At 37.1% G+C, this 13,291-nt stretch overlaps 1 protein-coding gene across 1 annotated transcript; it reads left to right on the top strand.

Annotated features, from left to right (window-relative positions):
- Positions 1-385: 385 nt before the first annotated feature.
- LOC149842334 (uncharacterized) lies at positions 386-11,925 on the top strand. The gene is made up of 12 exons (XM_089999074.1): positions 386-708; positions 3,065-3,333; positions 3,705-3,779; positions 3,884-3,942; positions 4,046-4,181; positions 5,069-5,165; positions 5,350-5,416; positions 5,674-5,772; positions 6,101-6,190; positions 6,884-7,038; positions 11,121-11,225; positions 11,420-11,925. The coding sequence occupies exons 2-12, from the start codon at positions 3,081-3,083 to the stop codon at positions 11,565-11,567; spliced, it is 1,284 nt and encodes a 427-aa protein (XP_089855200.1). The 5' UTR covers positions 386-708; positions 3,065-3,080; the 3' UTR covers positions 11,568-11,925.
- The last annotated feature ends 1,366 nt before the right edge of the window (positions 11,926-13,291 follow it).

The raw sequence follows: 13,291 nt of genomic DNA, 5'->3' as shown, positions 1-13,291 counted from the left end.
ACGATAGAAGAATGTAGTGGATATCGATTAAGGAAGATCCGGTAATTGTTGCGCTCCAATCCGTTCTTGAGGTTAACAGTTGTAGGCTTTCCTCGTGATACCTGTTAATACACTAACAACTATTTGATGAAGGGCATTTTGGTGACCAGCTAACCATGGTCGTGGTCATGGTCATGGTGAAACTTGACAGAAGGATCAGTTTGCATTAACGGTGAGAAAGGCGAGTACTGATTTGCAAAAATGGTGCAAGTTAGAGACTATTTTGTAAATTAGTTATAAGGGAAGGACCAATTTCGCAAAACCCCTTTTTTTCCTCCTCACTTTCTTTTCATAATTAAATAAATCAAAATTTTATATTTTTGTATATCAGACAACTGTGCGGATGACGGTCGTCGTCATCGTTGATTCATATGAGAGAGAGAGAGAGAGAGAGGACGTGGGTCTCTTTATAAAGGGAGCGATTTCGGAAGCGATTCTTTCCCATCACTCTTTCTTCTTCTTCAGTTGCTGCTGACTCTTTAAGACAAGCCCACCTCTGCGAGAGAGAGAGAAAGAGAGTTGCGTGCGGAAGAAGCCAAGGTTCCGTGTCCGTCGGAGTCCCTTGCATCCGAAGAAGAAGAAGAACAAACAACAACGCGATCGTTTCGTTCTCTGTTAAAACCGGGGGGCGATCGTCTCCCTTCGACGATGAGACAGAGGAGAATAAAGGTGGTTGATTCCTTTTCCTTTTTTCTCGCTTACTGGTCCTCCTCATTTTGGTTCCTCTCTTCTTCTTCTTCTTTTTGCGCCTTTTTTCCACCGAATTTCGCGTCAATTTCGATGTGTCATCTCGTTTTCGAATCGCTTCGTGGTGAGTGACGAGTTTTCTTCTTATATAGAATCTATTTGTTTTGTTGTGGTTTTTAAGAGAAATTTTCTTTTCCTCTCTGTTTTCTGGAGGTAGAATTAACCATTTTTTTTTTTTACTTTGAAATGTTTTGGATGAATCTGACTTGATTGAATTCGTAATCTTTTTCCATCTTCATTTTTCAAACCTAATTGAAGAAAAGTTTCGTTCGTCCTCGCTCGTCTCTATAGTAGATTTAGACTACTTACTTTTTAAGAGCTTCGCTTGAGCTTTTCCATTTCTGTTATCGATTTTTTTCTTTCGTTTTTTATTTCGGTTTTCCCTGTTTGTATACTTTCTATGCTTTGACTTGGAAATTTCGGCTTTCTCTTGATGAATTTCTGTAGATATATAACTTTCATCAATTCTTAATTGGTCACCGTCTTAGTGTTTTCCATTGTCTGTTTTTCTTTTCCTTTTTTTTCGATTTAGTCTATTCATTTAAATGCCTTTGTTGGAGATCCTGCTTTCTTTCAGGGTTTGGCTGAATTTGATATGTATCATTCTCTCTTGATTAATTGATGGCGAGTTCCTTAAGTTCCTTTAATTTATCATGATGAATTCTCTTTCCTTTATTTATTTTTTTTATATTTTTGTCCCTTTTTAAATCTTATTTAGCGCATTTAGGCTTTTCTCCTGTAGAATTTATGGAATAATAAAAATCTGTGGAAGAGTGTCTGGAATTCTGAAAACCTAGGTTTTGTTTATGTTGACTTAAATATCCAAGATCTGTTGTTTTTCTGTTTCTTTATTTTCAATTTCAGCTCAGATATATCGTCATACGTGTATCCTTTCCTCTGTCCTCGCAGAATCCCTACTGCAACCAGTGATGCAATTTGATCTGTAGAGATCGTTAAACTTTTTTCTTATGTTAACTTTTCTAGATTTTGTAAAAATATAGCATATTTATTTTTATGCACAGATGCAGATCTGGCGTAAGCATGCTTACCTTTTCATGTCTATCGAGTCTTTGCGTTGCTTATGTACTGTTTTAATTTTTACTAGCATTTAATGAATTGAAGAGATTCACTCATGGGATTTCTCCAAATAGGTCAATCATTATATCAGTGAACCACTTTGTATTCGTGGGTTTCATTTGAAGTTTGTTTTTCTTTTAGGGTTGCTTGGTTTGCTTCATTTTTTACTCACTCATTTAGTGTCCGACTCTTCAACCAAGTATTTTGTGGTTGTTATAGGTGAGGACGTATGCTTGCTTATGGTTTCTAGTTTGGTGAGCATTTACTTTATTTAGGATTTGAACTATTTCTGATTTGGCAGAAAAGAGTTTCTTGTGACCACCTCTAAAACTTGTAATTGCATGTGGTTCCTCTCTCTTTCAATTGTTTTTTTCGAAAAGAAAACAGAAGACTTATATGTGTATAGTATTCTTCTACAGATTCAACCCAAGACCATCTCACATGAGATATTGCGCTCCATATTTGTTTGGCCAGGGGTTCTGCTATATTTGTATCTGATGTGTTCCTCGTGTATTTTCTGTCCCTGGTACTTACATATATTGAATAACAGTTATTTGACTTTGTGGATTGTAAAGTTCATCGACCAACTTGGGAAACATTAAAGCTTCAAATCTCCTATGTCTTGCTTATTTCATTGCCATTCAGTGTTTTCTCTGGTATGATGCCATATGTGGCTTTTGGAAATCTCTATACATGTTTTTAAGATAAAAGTTTTTTCCCCTTTTTCTCCTTTTCTATATGGGCAGCTCGACATGCATGCATTTATCACCGAAAAATGTGCTTTTCTTTAAGATAAAGCTTTTCTCCTTTTTTCTTTCCTTATATGGGCAGCTTGACATGCATGCATTTATCACCAAAAAATATGCTTTCTTTTTAAGATAAAGTTTTTCTCCTTTCCCCCTTTTTCATATGGGATGCGTGACATGCATGCATTGATGTTATTGGTTAGGTTTTGTCCCTGAAACATGTGCTTTGCTGGTCATGAATTCTTTTAACTTTTGGTTTGTTGTGGCTTTGGTAGGCAACTTTATGTTATTATGTGCTTTTCTTCAACTTCCATGATTTGGTTCTTGCAAATCCAATTTTGACAAACTGATATTGGTGCAGATTTATTTTAGCTGAACTTTCTAAGAAGCACACTGTGTATGCAATTGCCATGGATTCCAATGCCCTTGAGTCATCAATTTGATTATGGATGCAGGTATAAGATCCAAGATATGGGATGCCTGCTATCTACACCAAGTGTCAGTGGCGGGAATAGAAGAAGGCTGACGAATGTGGGAGAAATAGCTGCTTTTGTGCCGGGGCTCCGTGTCCCCAAATCTTCAGATTTTTCTCCATTACTAGCTGAACACTTGTCTTCAAACTTGGTCCAACGCCTTTCAGCTCTCCAGACTCGAATGGTTTTGCTGGCTGACCAAGAGGTACAAATGGCTTCAAAGTCTAAGAAGAAAACAGCTACCCTACATGGTTGGTCAAGCGCTCTCTCGTGTGTGATAATTCTTCTAGTGGCATTAAGTTGGACTCTATCATGTTGCTTTACTTGTTTTTTACTATCATCTCGTTACAAGAGTATTATTTTATTTCTTCAGGGCATATTTTCTTTGTGGAAATAGTAGTCACAAAAAAACGTGTTAGCTTTCTTTTTGGGAATCAATCAGCTTGTACTATCAAAGAAATGAAACTTACATAGGGCAAAAGCTGACATACTCTGTTGAAAAATTAATTAATTGATTAAGTAATATATTTCCCCTCAGCTGATATGACAGGACTGTATTTCTTAATAGTTATTTCAGTTTGAAGCCACCTACAACGTTCTTATAGGCTTTATTTGTTTGCAGGAGGTTCCACCCAGGTAGACCTTCAACAGTCCCTTGAAGATTACCTGCCTGTGCTATTGGGATTGGTGAATGATGGTAAGCTTTCAATTATTGGAAGCTAACAACATTTGTAGATGGTAGTTTTTAGTTCAGATTGTTAGCTTTAATCTGTAAGAATTTGTTATGACTTTATTGTACAGGAAACCAGCTAGAACACTTGGTTGAGTTTGTGTGGGTCAACCAGGAGGATGATGCAGAGGTGTGGGGAATTTGGCCCTTGATTCAGTTTTTACTATTTCTGTGTGCCCATTTGTTCTCTTTTTTGTCAAATGACTAGCCTCATAAGATCGTTGCTCATGCAGAAAACTGCAGTTTCAAATGCTTGGTATGAAGTGTTGTCAGTGTTACATTTTATGGCAATGCTTTCACTATCACAGGCAAATTTGCTACTTCTACCTAAGCCAACTACAGACGGTTATCAACCAAAAATAACAGAAGGTGAGCAGACAATGCAGGACAGGATATGTTTCTTGATGAGCTTTGCTCTTACTGTAGTTCATTGCATGCTGGTACTTTTTGGATCAGGCTAATTCTTTCCATCTGATGAGAATATTGATTTTGGGCTGTTAACACGGTGTAGATTATAATGAACTGATTAAGATACTGCTTGGCAGGACTTTTTCAAAATCTGAAACAAAGATTAATTTTCTTTATCTCTAGCTTTTTTTTTCTTTGTCTTTTTTGAATCACTAGGGAAGCCTTTAATCAGCAAGTTGCTAGCCTTCGTTATTAGTGTCATGTTTGAACTTTATAGCATGTACACCAGAAATTTATATGTTTCTTCTATTTATCTCACTTTCTACCAGATCAAAGCTTGAATATATTATTTGATATCCTGAATCGTTCCGAGCTAGAATAAGTTCATTTTTTTTTCTTGTTGTTGATTGCATCGACTTTTAGCGTGTTATTGGCCTCAGAATGTGTTCAGGTTTTGTTGGGCTCTAACATTGTAGTGGTTAATTAAAAGGTTGTTCGTGATATATTTGTTGACCTATATCCAGGATTCCAAGGACTTAAATGTTTTTTTATATCAGTACAAGCCTTGACAATCTGTAGTAGAAGCTGGCTTTAAAAAGTAAAAAGAAAATCAAACAAACAACTTTTAATGGCCTGATTTTTATTTACCTTGAAGATATATTGATGGTTGCATCAATTGTTGCATTAATGGTATCCACTACTCTTTCTGATGTGAACACCTTTTCTGCTGCTCCACTCTCATACTCATTAGAAGTATGAGTGTATTGTTCCCATATCATTTGTTGTACCTTTAAAAATCTGCTTTGGGCTTACTCTTTCTTTTTTTTTGTTATGCATGTGTGTTATAGAGAGCAAGCGGACCTCTGTTGATGTTTTCTTAAAAGCGGCAGGATACCTACATTGTGCTATTCAACATGTCATTCCTCGGCTGCCTCCTGATATCAGGTTTGTTGACTAACTGTTACTGTATTTGGTATGAGCCTTTTTTGAGCCCTATGTTGATTCTCGAGGTTTGGCTAATTGATGGCAGTGTCAGTCTACTGATTGACAGTGCATTCTCTTAGCTAATAAGCACTTTCTACTGATGCAAGTCGTCTTGATAAGTATGATCCTATGTCACAATTTGTAGGAGAAATCTTCCAACTGATCTGAAAGAAGAAGTGCTACATGCTCTTTGCCTGCAGGCCTTAGGTCAGGTATGCTTTTGGAAGTTGGGACCCTTATTCTTTGTTCTTTTTAAATTATACACTGTACAGCTTATGGTATTTTTTGAATGTCATTATGAAAAATCAATTCTAGCATCAGTATTTGATATCTTTCTATTCCCTGTTCTTTTTTCTTTTTGGAGTTCTTTGGGTTACGTTTCTTTCATTCTTTCATGTTTCAGATTGTCTTTTGCTACATCAAGTTTTAAGTTCATTCTTGCTGTCTTTAACTTTTGTTGTGAATACAGGGTGCCTATGTTCAACTTGGAATGGCTATTGATAATGTGAAGGCCACACTAGCTGTCAAACGAAGGCTTGCCTGTGAGATGGTGAAGTATTGGCAGCAGGTATTACAAAATTGTGTATGCGTGAGTGCTGCAGATGATCCTTATTGTTTTGAAATAGTGTTTTTGTTTCTATTGTTTTGTTTGCTTTTTTCAGTGGCTTCCATGATTTTCTGTTATTTATGGGGTATCATTTATAAGCATAGTTGATGCCATGTCAAATTACGAAGCAATAATTGTTGCCCCGCTAATCTTTTTCAGTATAACTTCTGGTTTTACAAGATTTTTTTTTCCTGTATGTGAAGTGTCAGTTCTAGGGGTATATGAGTAGCTAAAAACATGTATAAATATTCTTATTCTTGGTATTTTTTTTTTTACACTATTGAAACAGGCTCAAGAAAGCATCATGAATGTGCCCTTACCAAGTTACTGGGGAGATAAACATGGACTCTTTATCAAGTGGAAATATGCCGAAGCAAAGGTCAGTTTCTAAATTAATAATTCCTTATTTGAATTCAGTGTTGATATTCTAGCTATTTTTCTTGTTAATTGTTATGTTTTGTCTCTTCATTTATCAAACTTTGTCTTTATGTGGTTTTCAACTTTACACTCTTGACTGTGCAAAAGGCGGCCAGGCCATGAGTGGAGATGCAAGTTTTATTATGGAACAGAGACATCTTGGCTTTCGTATCCTAGTCACTGGACTTTTCTTTTTCGATAGGCATCCTGGTCAATGATTTTGTCTATTGTCAATGTACTCTGTGAACATTAATTGTATTTCTGATTATTTTTTCCAGTACATATAACTTTGCAGCATGACCTAGAGGGAAAGTCTATGAAGAGCATAGAATATATCACTGTACGTCTGCCTACACATTTTTGTCCATTGTAGTATTTCACTCTGCCTTCAATTATAAAGGTAGCTGTATGCTTGCATAACATTCTACATAGTAAAGGAAAACAGGTTCTGCACCAATAGTTATTTAAATTTGCAGTTCTTTATGATTATTATTCATGGCAATTTGAGGTGATATTAAATGCTTTTGGTTGCTATTAACCTACTCAGCTAAGTATTTCAATATTAGTATCTGTGTGTGTGTTGTGTCATTCTATTTACAAATGACGCCACTAAAGGCATAAGGATTTGCTTGACTGTTTGTACTATAACTTACAGGCTGCAGCATACTATTTCCATGGTCTAATTCTTGATGAGACAAACACAGAGAAATCTCATGCCATGGCCATGGCTGCATTACAAGCAGCTGAGGAATTTCTCAACGAAAGTAAAAAGGCCTCAGAGCAGTTTTGTATGGCGCCTCCTCAGTCAAGGTTAGTAAGAATTCATCATTGTGTACTCCTAAATTTTGTTTTGTGCCATTTATGAATGGACTCCAAATATGTGCAAGTTCTTGTAGGGAACTTGGGTTCTATACTGTGATAATGATAATAAGAACTAGGCCACCACTATTGCATTTGATATTTTACAGAATTTAGTACTCTTTGTTCTTGATATGTGACTATATCCTTTTCAGTACTAAAATAGAAATGAGAAGGATGGGAAAAAAGACAACTTCCTACCTTCATGTTTTTGCTTGCATAATTGTTTCAGTCGGTTCACCCTTCATCCCTGATCCTCTTACAATTGTATTGGACTTTTCTCTTTCGGTCTTTCCTTTTTTCTTTCACTTGGGAAAATTTTGGTTCTGAATTCATGCATAGCTATGTCACATAGGTGCGGGTGTGGGTAATTTTTAACAGTTAATAGTAACACTAATGAAATAAAAAACAATATGGCCAAATCCCTCGGGTCTCTCACAAGTCGCAATATTGGCTTGGTATCGTGTGGAACATTCTAATGAGTATGGAGTTATAAGAAGAGGGGGAGATCATGGGGTTTTAGGGATCGTTTAACTGCGTGTCCAAGCTGACATGTTCTTATCCAGGACACACAGTCCCGAGTTACTGTTTTTTAGGAACGAAAAAGACACTGTTTCGCGGGATGCACAGAGGCGTGAAACAGCACATTCGTGCATCCTGCATTTGACTGCAACAACATCCCACACATCCGCGACGTCCTACACAATGCACGAGACACAGAGTCAAACACCCCCTTAGTGTCCAAGCAAGAGATGGTCTATCTGGTTTCAAACCCATTTGTTACAGTTTGATACACTGAATAGGTTTTTCTTATTATTAAAAAGAACAAAAGAGATTTTTCTCTTAAAATCAAGTTAGGTATGCCAACTTGGGGATTCGTATCCAAGGCTCCAGAGGGTTTAGCCCCTACTCTATAGACAAGGGGAAAGAGATTGAGAGAGAGAGAGAGAGGTACACAGAGGGTTTAGCCGAGAAGAGCGAAAGAGACAAGGGGAGAGAGATTGAGAGAGAAAGAGAATGGAGACATACCTGCCGGAATCGTCACGCCGGAATCATCACGCCGGAATCATCATGCCAGAATCGCTGCTGGGTTGGAGACGGAGAATAGGCATTGGGGTCGGGAGGAGGGGGCAAAATATTTTTGCCCTAATCCCCCTCCCAGCCCGTTTCATCCGGCGATTTTTTTTTTAAGTCCAAAAATTGGACCGCACCCGCGTCGCATTGCATCGACGCAGGTGCGGCACCCAGCTGTTCGAATCCCTGTGACATAGATGCATAGTTGATTATTTTCTCCTTAACCAGGCAAGTATTAAGCTGAAAATTAGTGCTATTCACACCATATCCTTCAGGAGTAAGAGCTCTTAGCCTCTTACTCTACAAGAGATCCAGCCGCACTTCTTGGGTGCCCCCATTTAAAATTCTTGTTTGCTATTCAACCTTGCTCTTTCTCTTTCACAGTGCTTATGGCAGATAAATTTGCAACAATTCATTGAAGTTCTCCTAGTACATGATCATTCATTTATGATGTATAAATGAATATATCTGCATATCTTATGAACAACCAAGATTCTTCTGTTATGTTTGAAAATCTGTTCTTACACATTCGGAGAATACATTGTTGCTGCAGCCCTTGACGCCTGATTTCCTGTCAAATTCTGGGCACAGTTGAGGTTTCATTAATATAATCAAACCCTTGTAGAATATTATAATAATGGATCAAAAGGCATTGATATTACATTTCCTGATAAACAATTATAATAAGGTTTAACAGAAGCAAAATTACCAAAATACCTTTGATGCCAATTATGCCTGAAAGGCTGAAACTACCTAGATGCCCTTTTAGTGGATTTATTTATTTATTTATTTATTTTTATTTTTATTTAAACATGCACCACTTTCCTTTCCAGAAAATCCTTTTGGAAAATATGAGCCGTTAGATCTTCTAACCTTATGGACTTCACCTTCATTTTCTCTAAATTACTTCAAAAAGTGATAATCATCTGAAATTGTTCAGATTGATAATAAGACATAAGGTTCATAGCTAGCAAAATCCCTTTCTGGTCTTAAGAGTACGAGCATTATAATTGTAATATTTTTTGTCTAGAAACCAGTGCATATACATTAAAGTTTCATGAACTAAGATCCGGTTCTTGGTGTAAAGACACTAGCAGGGAAAAAGGCTATGTCACAGGCACACACCATTTTGGCTGTGTCCCCGGTGACACGTTTGGAGTCTTTGGACACACTGACTCGGACACCGGCATGTACTGCATTATTTTAATATTTTTTAAATAATATTTTATTATATTTTAATTTTATTTCAATAAAAACTAGTTTTAATGTTAAAATATTCAAAAAATAGTTTTTTATTGGTTAAAAATTTGTGTCCTCGTGCCCCATTTTTGACAAAAAATTTGAACTTTCAAGTTGAATCTGAATCTCGCATCCTTGAGTCCTCGAATCAGTGACATAGGAAGAAGGTTGTGAGACTTTTTTATGTCTTTTTCTTTTTTTAATTGTTTGATTTGTGACCAGCCATTTTTGTGTTTCTTTTTCCATTTAGTAGCCTTTCCTTTGGTTGCAATTACCACTTATTAGGAACACTTTTTCTTGTTGGTGTTTCTTGAGCTTTTTTTGGGCATGCGTGGTCCAAGTGTCCAACCACAGAAGCATATCTAAAGTTATAAAAAGGTTTCCACTTGAAACAAGGAGATTACCATAGTGATGAGTTGTTGAATGGCATATCGGTCTCATTCATGTGGAGCTAGTGATAATGGCAGGGGAAATTGTTCGTGTTTTTGATGAGGATGTTTAGGGCTTTCATCTCTCACTGTACAAGTATTGGTATTTAAATATTTTCTATCCTTTTGTGGCAGCCTCCAGATTGGATTGATAATTATCTGGAAAAGATGTTATCCTCTCAGATTGAGACACATCGAGTGAAGGTAATCATGGTGAATGTTTCAGGTTAAGAGGGAGAAATATGGCATTTCTATCCCTCTGTAGTCTTTGTTGCATCCTCGGAAAATGAAGATTAGCTGTAAGACAATGTAGGGTGTGACTTTTGATAGTAGTTTAGGAAGTTTTCAGGCATTTGACCTGATTAAGAACAATTCTGAAATTAAATGTAGGGGCAACTTTGCATCATTGGGAGGTTGATACCTATATGCACAAAACACCAGATCCAAGTGAAGAGCAACAACAACAACAACTACGCCTTCATCCCAAAACGATTGGGGTCGGCGATATGAACCAAAAAAGAAAATCATTCTGGGTCTTCCACATGAATCCTTCTCCTCCAATCATTTTTATCCAATGCCATGTCCTCAGTGAGGTTCAAAGCATTCATATTCTTTCCTATCATCTCCATCCAAGTCTTCTTAGGCCTACCCCGACCACTTTTAACTAATATATTTTCCCATTTCTCCATCCTTCTAACTGGAGCATCATTAGGCCTTCGCCGAATGTCCAAACCACCGTAAACGATTCTCTCTCATCTTATTTTCAATGGTGCAACGCCTATCTTCTTACGTATTTCCTCGTTTCGAATCTTATCTTTTATTGTATTTCCACACATCCATCTAAACATACGCATCTCAGCTACACTCATTTTTTGAATATGATGTCTCTTGGCAGCTCAACATTCCGTACCATATAGTGAAGAGCACAAGCATGAAATTTTTGCTAGAAAATGGGGTAAGTTAGAAATCAACCGAGGGACCAAGATCAATGGGTTATAAACTTATAATAATACCACGGTCGTCAATAGTGCCATCTAGAATTGCTTCAGACGATCCATTGGATTGATACATGGGTGCTGGAGGTTTTTGGCTGATTTTAGATTGCTGATGGATGGTAGAAGCTAGTGTTGTCTGTGTGTGTGTGCAAAAGATAGTGATAGAGGCACTTACTGGATGTATTTCACCGGAGCTTGAATGTTTCTTTTAAGCTTTTGAAAGGTTCTGCTGATAAACATTATTCTGATTGCGTGTTTGTTTATCTCCCATGAACCATACTTTCTATTGCCCTAGCAGGAATCCACCTCCCTGGGGAGCTACAAAATATTTGTACGAGAGGATCCCTAAAGATGCTTATAGCAAGGCACACACCAACAACGAGCTCCATAGCAACCATGAAATGTAAGAAGCAATAAATTATGTGTATGGTTTCTCCGAATATGCATAATAAACCATAAAAAACAGAATTTTGGAAAACCTCCATGTCATTTTGTGCTTATTTTAGTCTCATTCTGATTCATTCGTCAAAGTTTATCATGCGTGTTTTATGCGATAGCCTCTTTTGCTAACATGGAAACCGTGTGGGTCTCGTGCAGCATCACAGAGACGGCGCCTCCATTGCCAGACTTTCCTGTGGCTCTAAAGCCTGACGAGTTTAATCTGCCTCGTCCAGACACAATTTGGGAGCTCAATGGGAGCACGTATAAAGAGCAAACTGTACAAACCAAGAGTCAGTTACGGTGATCATTTGCATGGGCTTATCAGTGTAATATGGCATTTCAGGCACACTGGTAGTCAGAGCCAGCACCAATAGCCCTGATCCAAAGTATTCCATCACATCTATCGGAATGAACTCACGCTTAGTAGAGCTGCTGCTTGCCGTTTACAGTTTTGGCTTTGATGAATTTCCACGAAACTTGACCTTGGGATCTGATGGTTGGTGAGATCGATCCACTGTATACACTAGCAACGGATTGACTGCCAAAGCCACATTGCACCATGCGATGCTGCAAGTGTTGAATTGCTCGATTGTGTCACGTCAATGACCTTGTGCAGATTTATCGATTTTGTATAGAGTTTGATATTCTACCGTGTTCACAAATGGTCTTTCAGTTGCCGTCTTTCATGGTTTTATACTTGGGTCTTTCTGCGGCACCGTCACAAATCGTGCTCAGGAAAATCTCGAGAAAAAAAATATTGTGGTTTTTTGAAACAAGACTAGTTTTTCTCAAGAAAACCTTTGGAAAAGATTGGCATACCTAAAAATATATGAAATATATAAAAACAAATAAAAATATTACAATTAATATTACAAATTTTTTATCATGATGAAACCACGATATTTTCAGAATAGGTTATATTTTGATTTGTTTTTTGTTTGGGTATGATACTCTTTTGAAATCATGATATTTTCAAATTTTCAGCAATATCTGTGACATAGGTTAGCAGCATGTTGATGCATCTTCATATTTATGGATGAGCCCATGATCCGATCTAGCTTGCTCGACGCTGAGGGGTTTTAGCTTGAAATACTTCCAGATGGGCCGGCTCCATTAATTCTGGACTCATTTAACCCACCTCCAGTAATTAAATTGGTAGGTAGGATGTGGATTTGAGATGCAGTACCCTAGAGGTTTTGGAAGGAAGCTAGTAAAAGCCACATGCATACATCCAACAGGTCGAACATGATTTGGCCTAGTTGCATACGAAACTGAACATTCATTGGCCTAAGGCGCCGAATACTGTATTCCAACTCGACAGATCAGCCATCCTGAATGGATCTGCATGTGGATTGTAATCCAGCCACACCCAAAATTATTTTCAGCCCGTGCTTGTGCGTGCCCATGCACATACCTAACCAATTAAGTAAATGATTTAAGTGTATAATCACAAATTAAATATTATTTCCTCAACTTCAATCCCACTCAAACTATTATTGGAAAACGACCATACTGTGAAGAAAAAAATGATGTGTTTTCTTAAATGCTCTACAATTTTTGAAATCTGCTTGATGTTCAAATTTATAAATTTTTGGCTTTAAAATAGCTTTTTTCACCCTTCACAAGTAAATTTTCTCAAGTTTGCACAATAAATTGGTACGCTCCTTGGGTATCACAAATTCTCACTAAAATGTAGATTTACATGTTCTTTTTTGCAAACTTCACGATGTTTACATGACCAAACTTGTTCAAACTGTCGTAACTTTGCAAATATTTCACTAAATTTGCATATATTATGCAAAGTTTGCATTATCAAATTTGCAAACTTCATGTAACTAAAACCTTTTTAGACTTTGCAAACTAACTTTGTATACATAGTAAGAAGTTTGCATTATCAAATCTGCGAACCTTTTGTAACTGAAACCTAGAAACATCACAATTTTTTTTGCTTTAAAAAGACTTTTTACCCTTCACACAAGCAAATTTTCTTTAGAAATGCGAATTTCCTCCCAAATATGCAAATATGTG

The sequence above is a fragment of the Nuphar pumila genome, chromosome 3 (assembly GCF_984573655.1).
Source record: "Nuphar pumila chromosome 3, dmNupPumi1.hap1.1, whole genome shotgun sequence".
NCBI lineage: Eukaryota > Viridiplantae > Streptophyta > Magnoliopsida > Nymphaeales > Nymphaeaceae > Nuphar > Nuphar pumila.
This window is presented reverse-complemented; position numbering and strand designations above follow the sequence as displayed.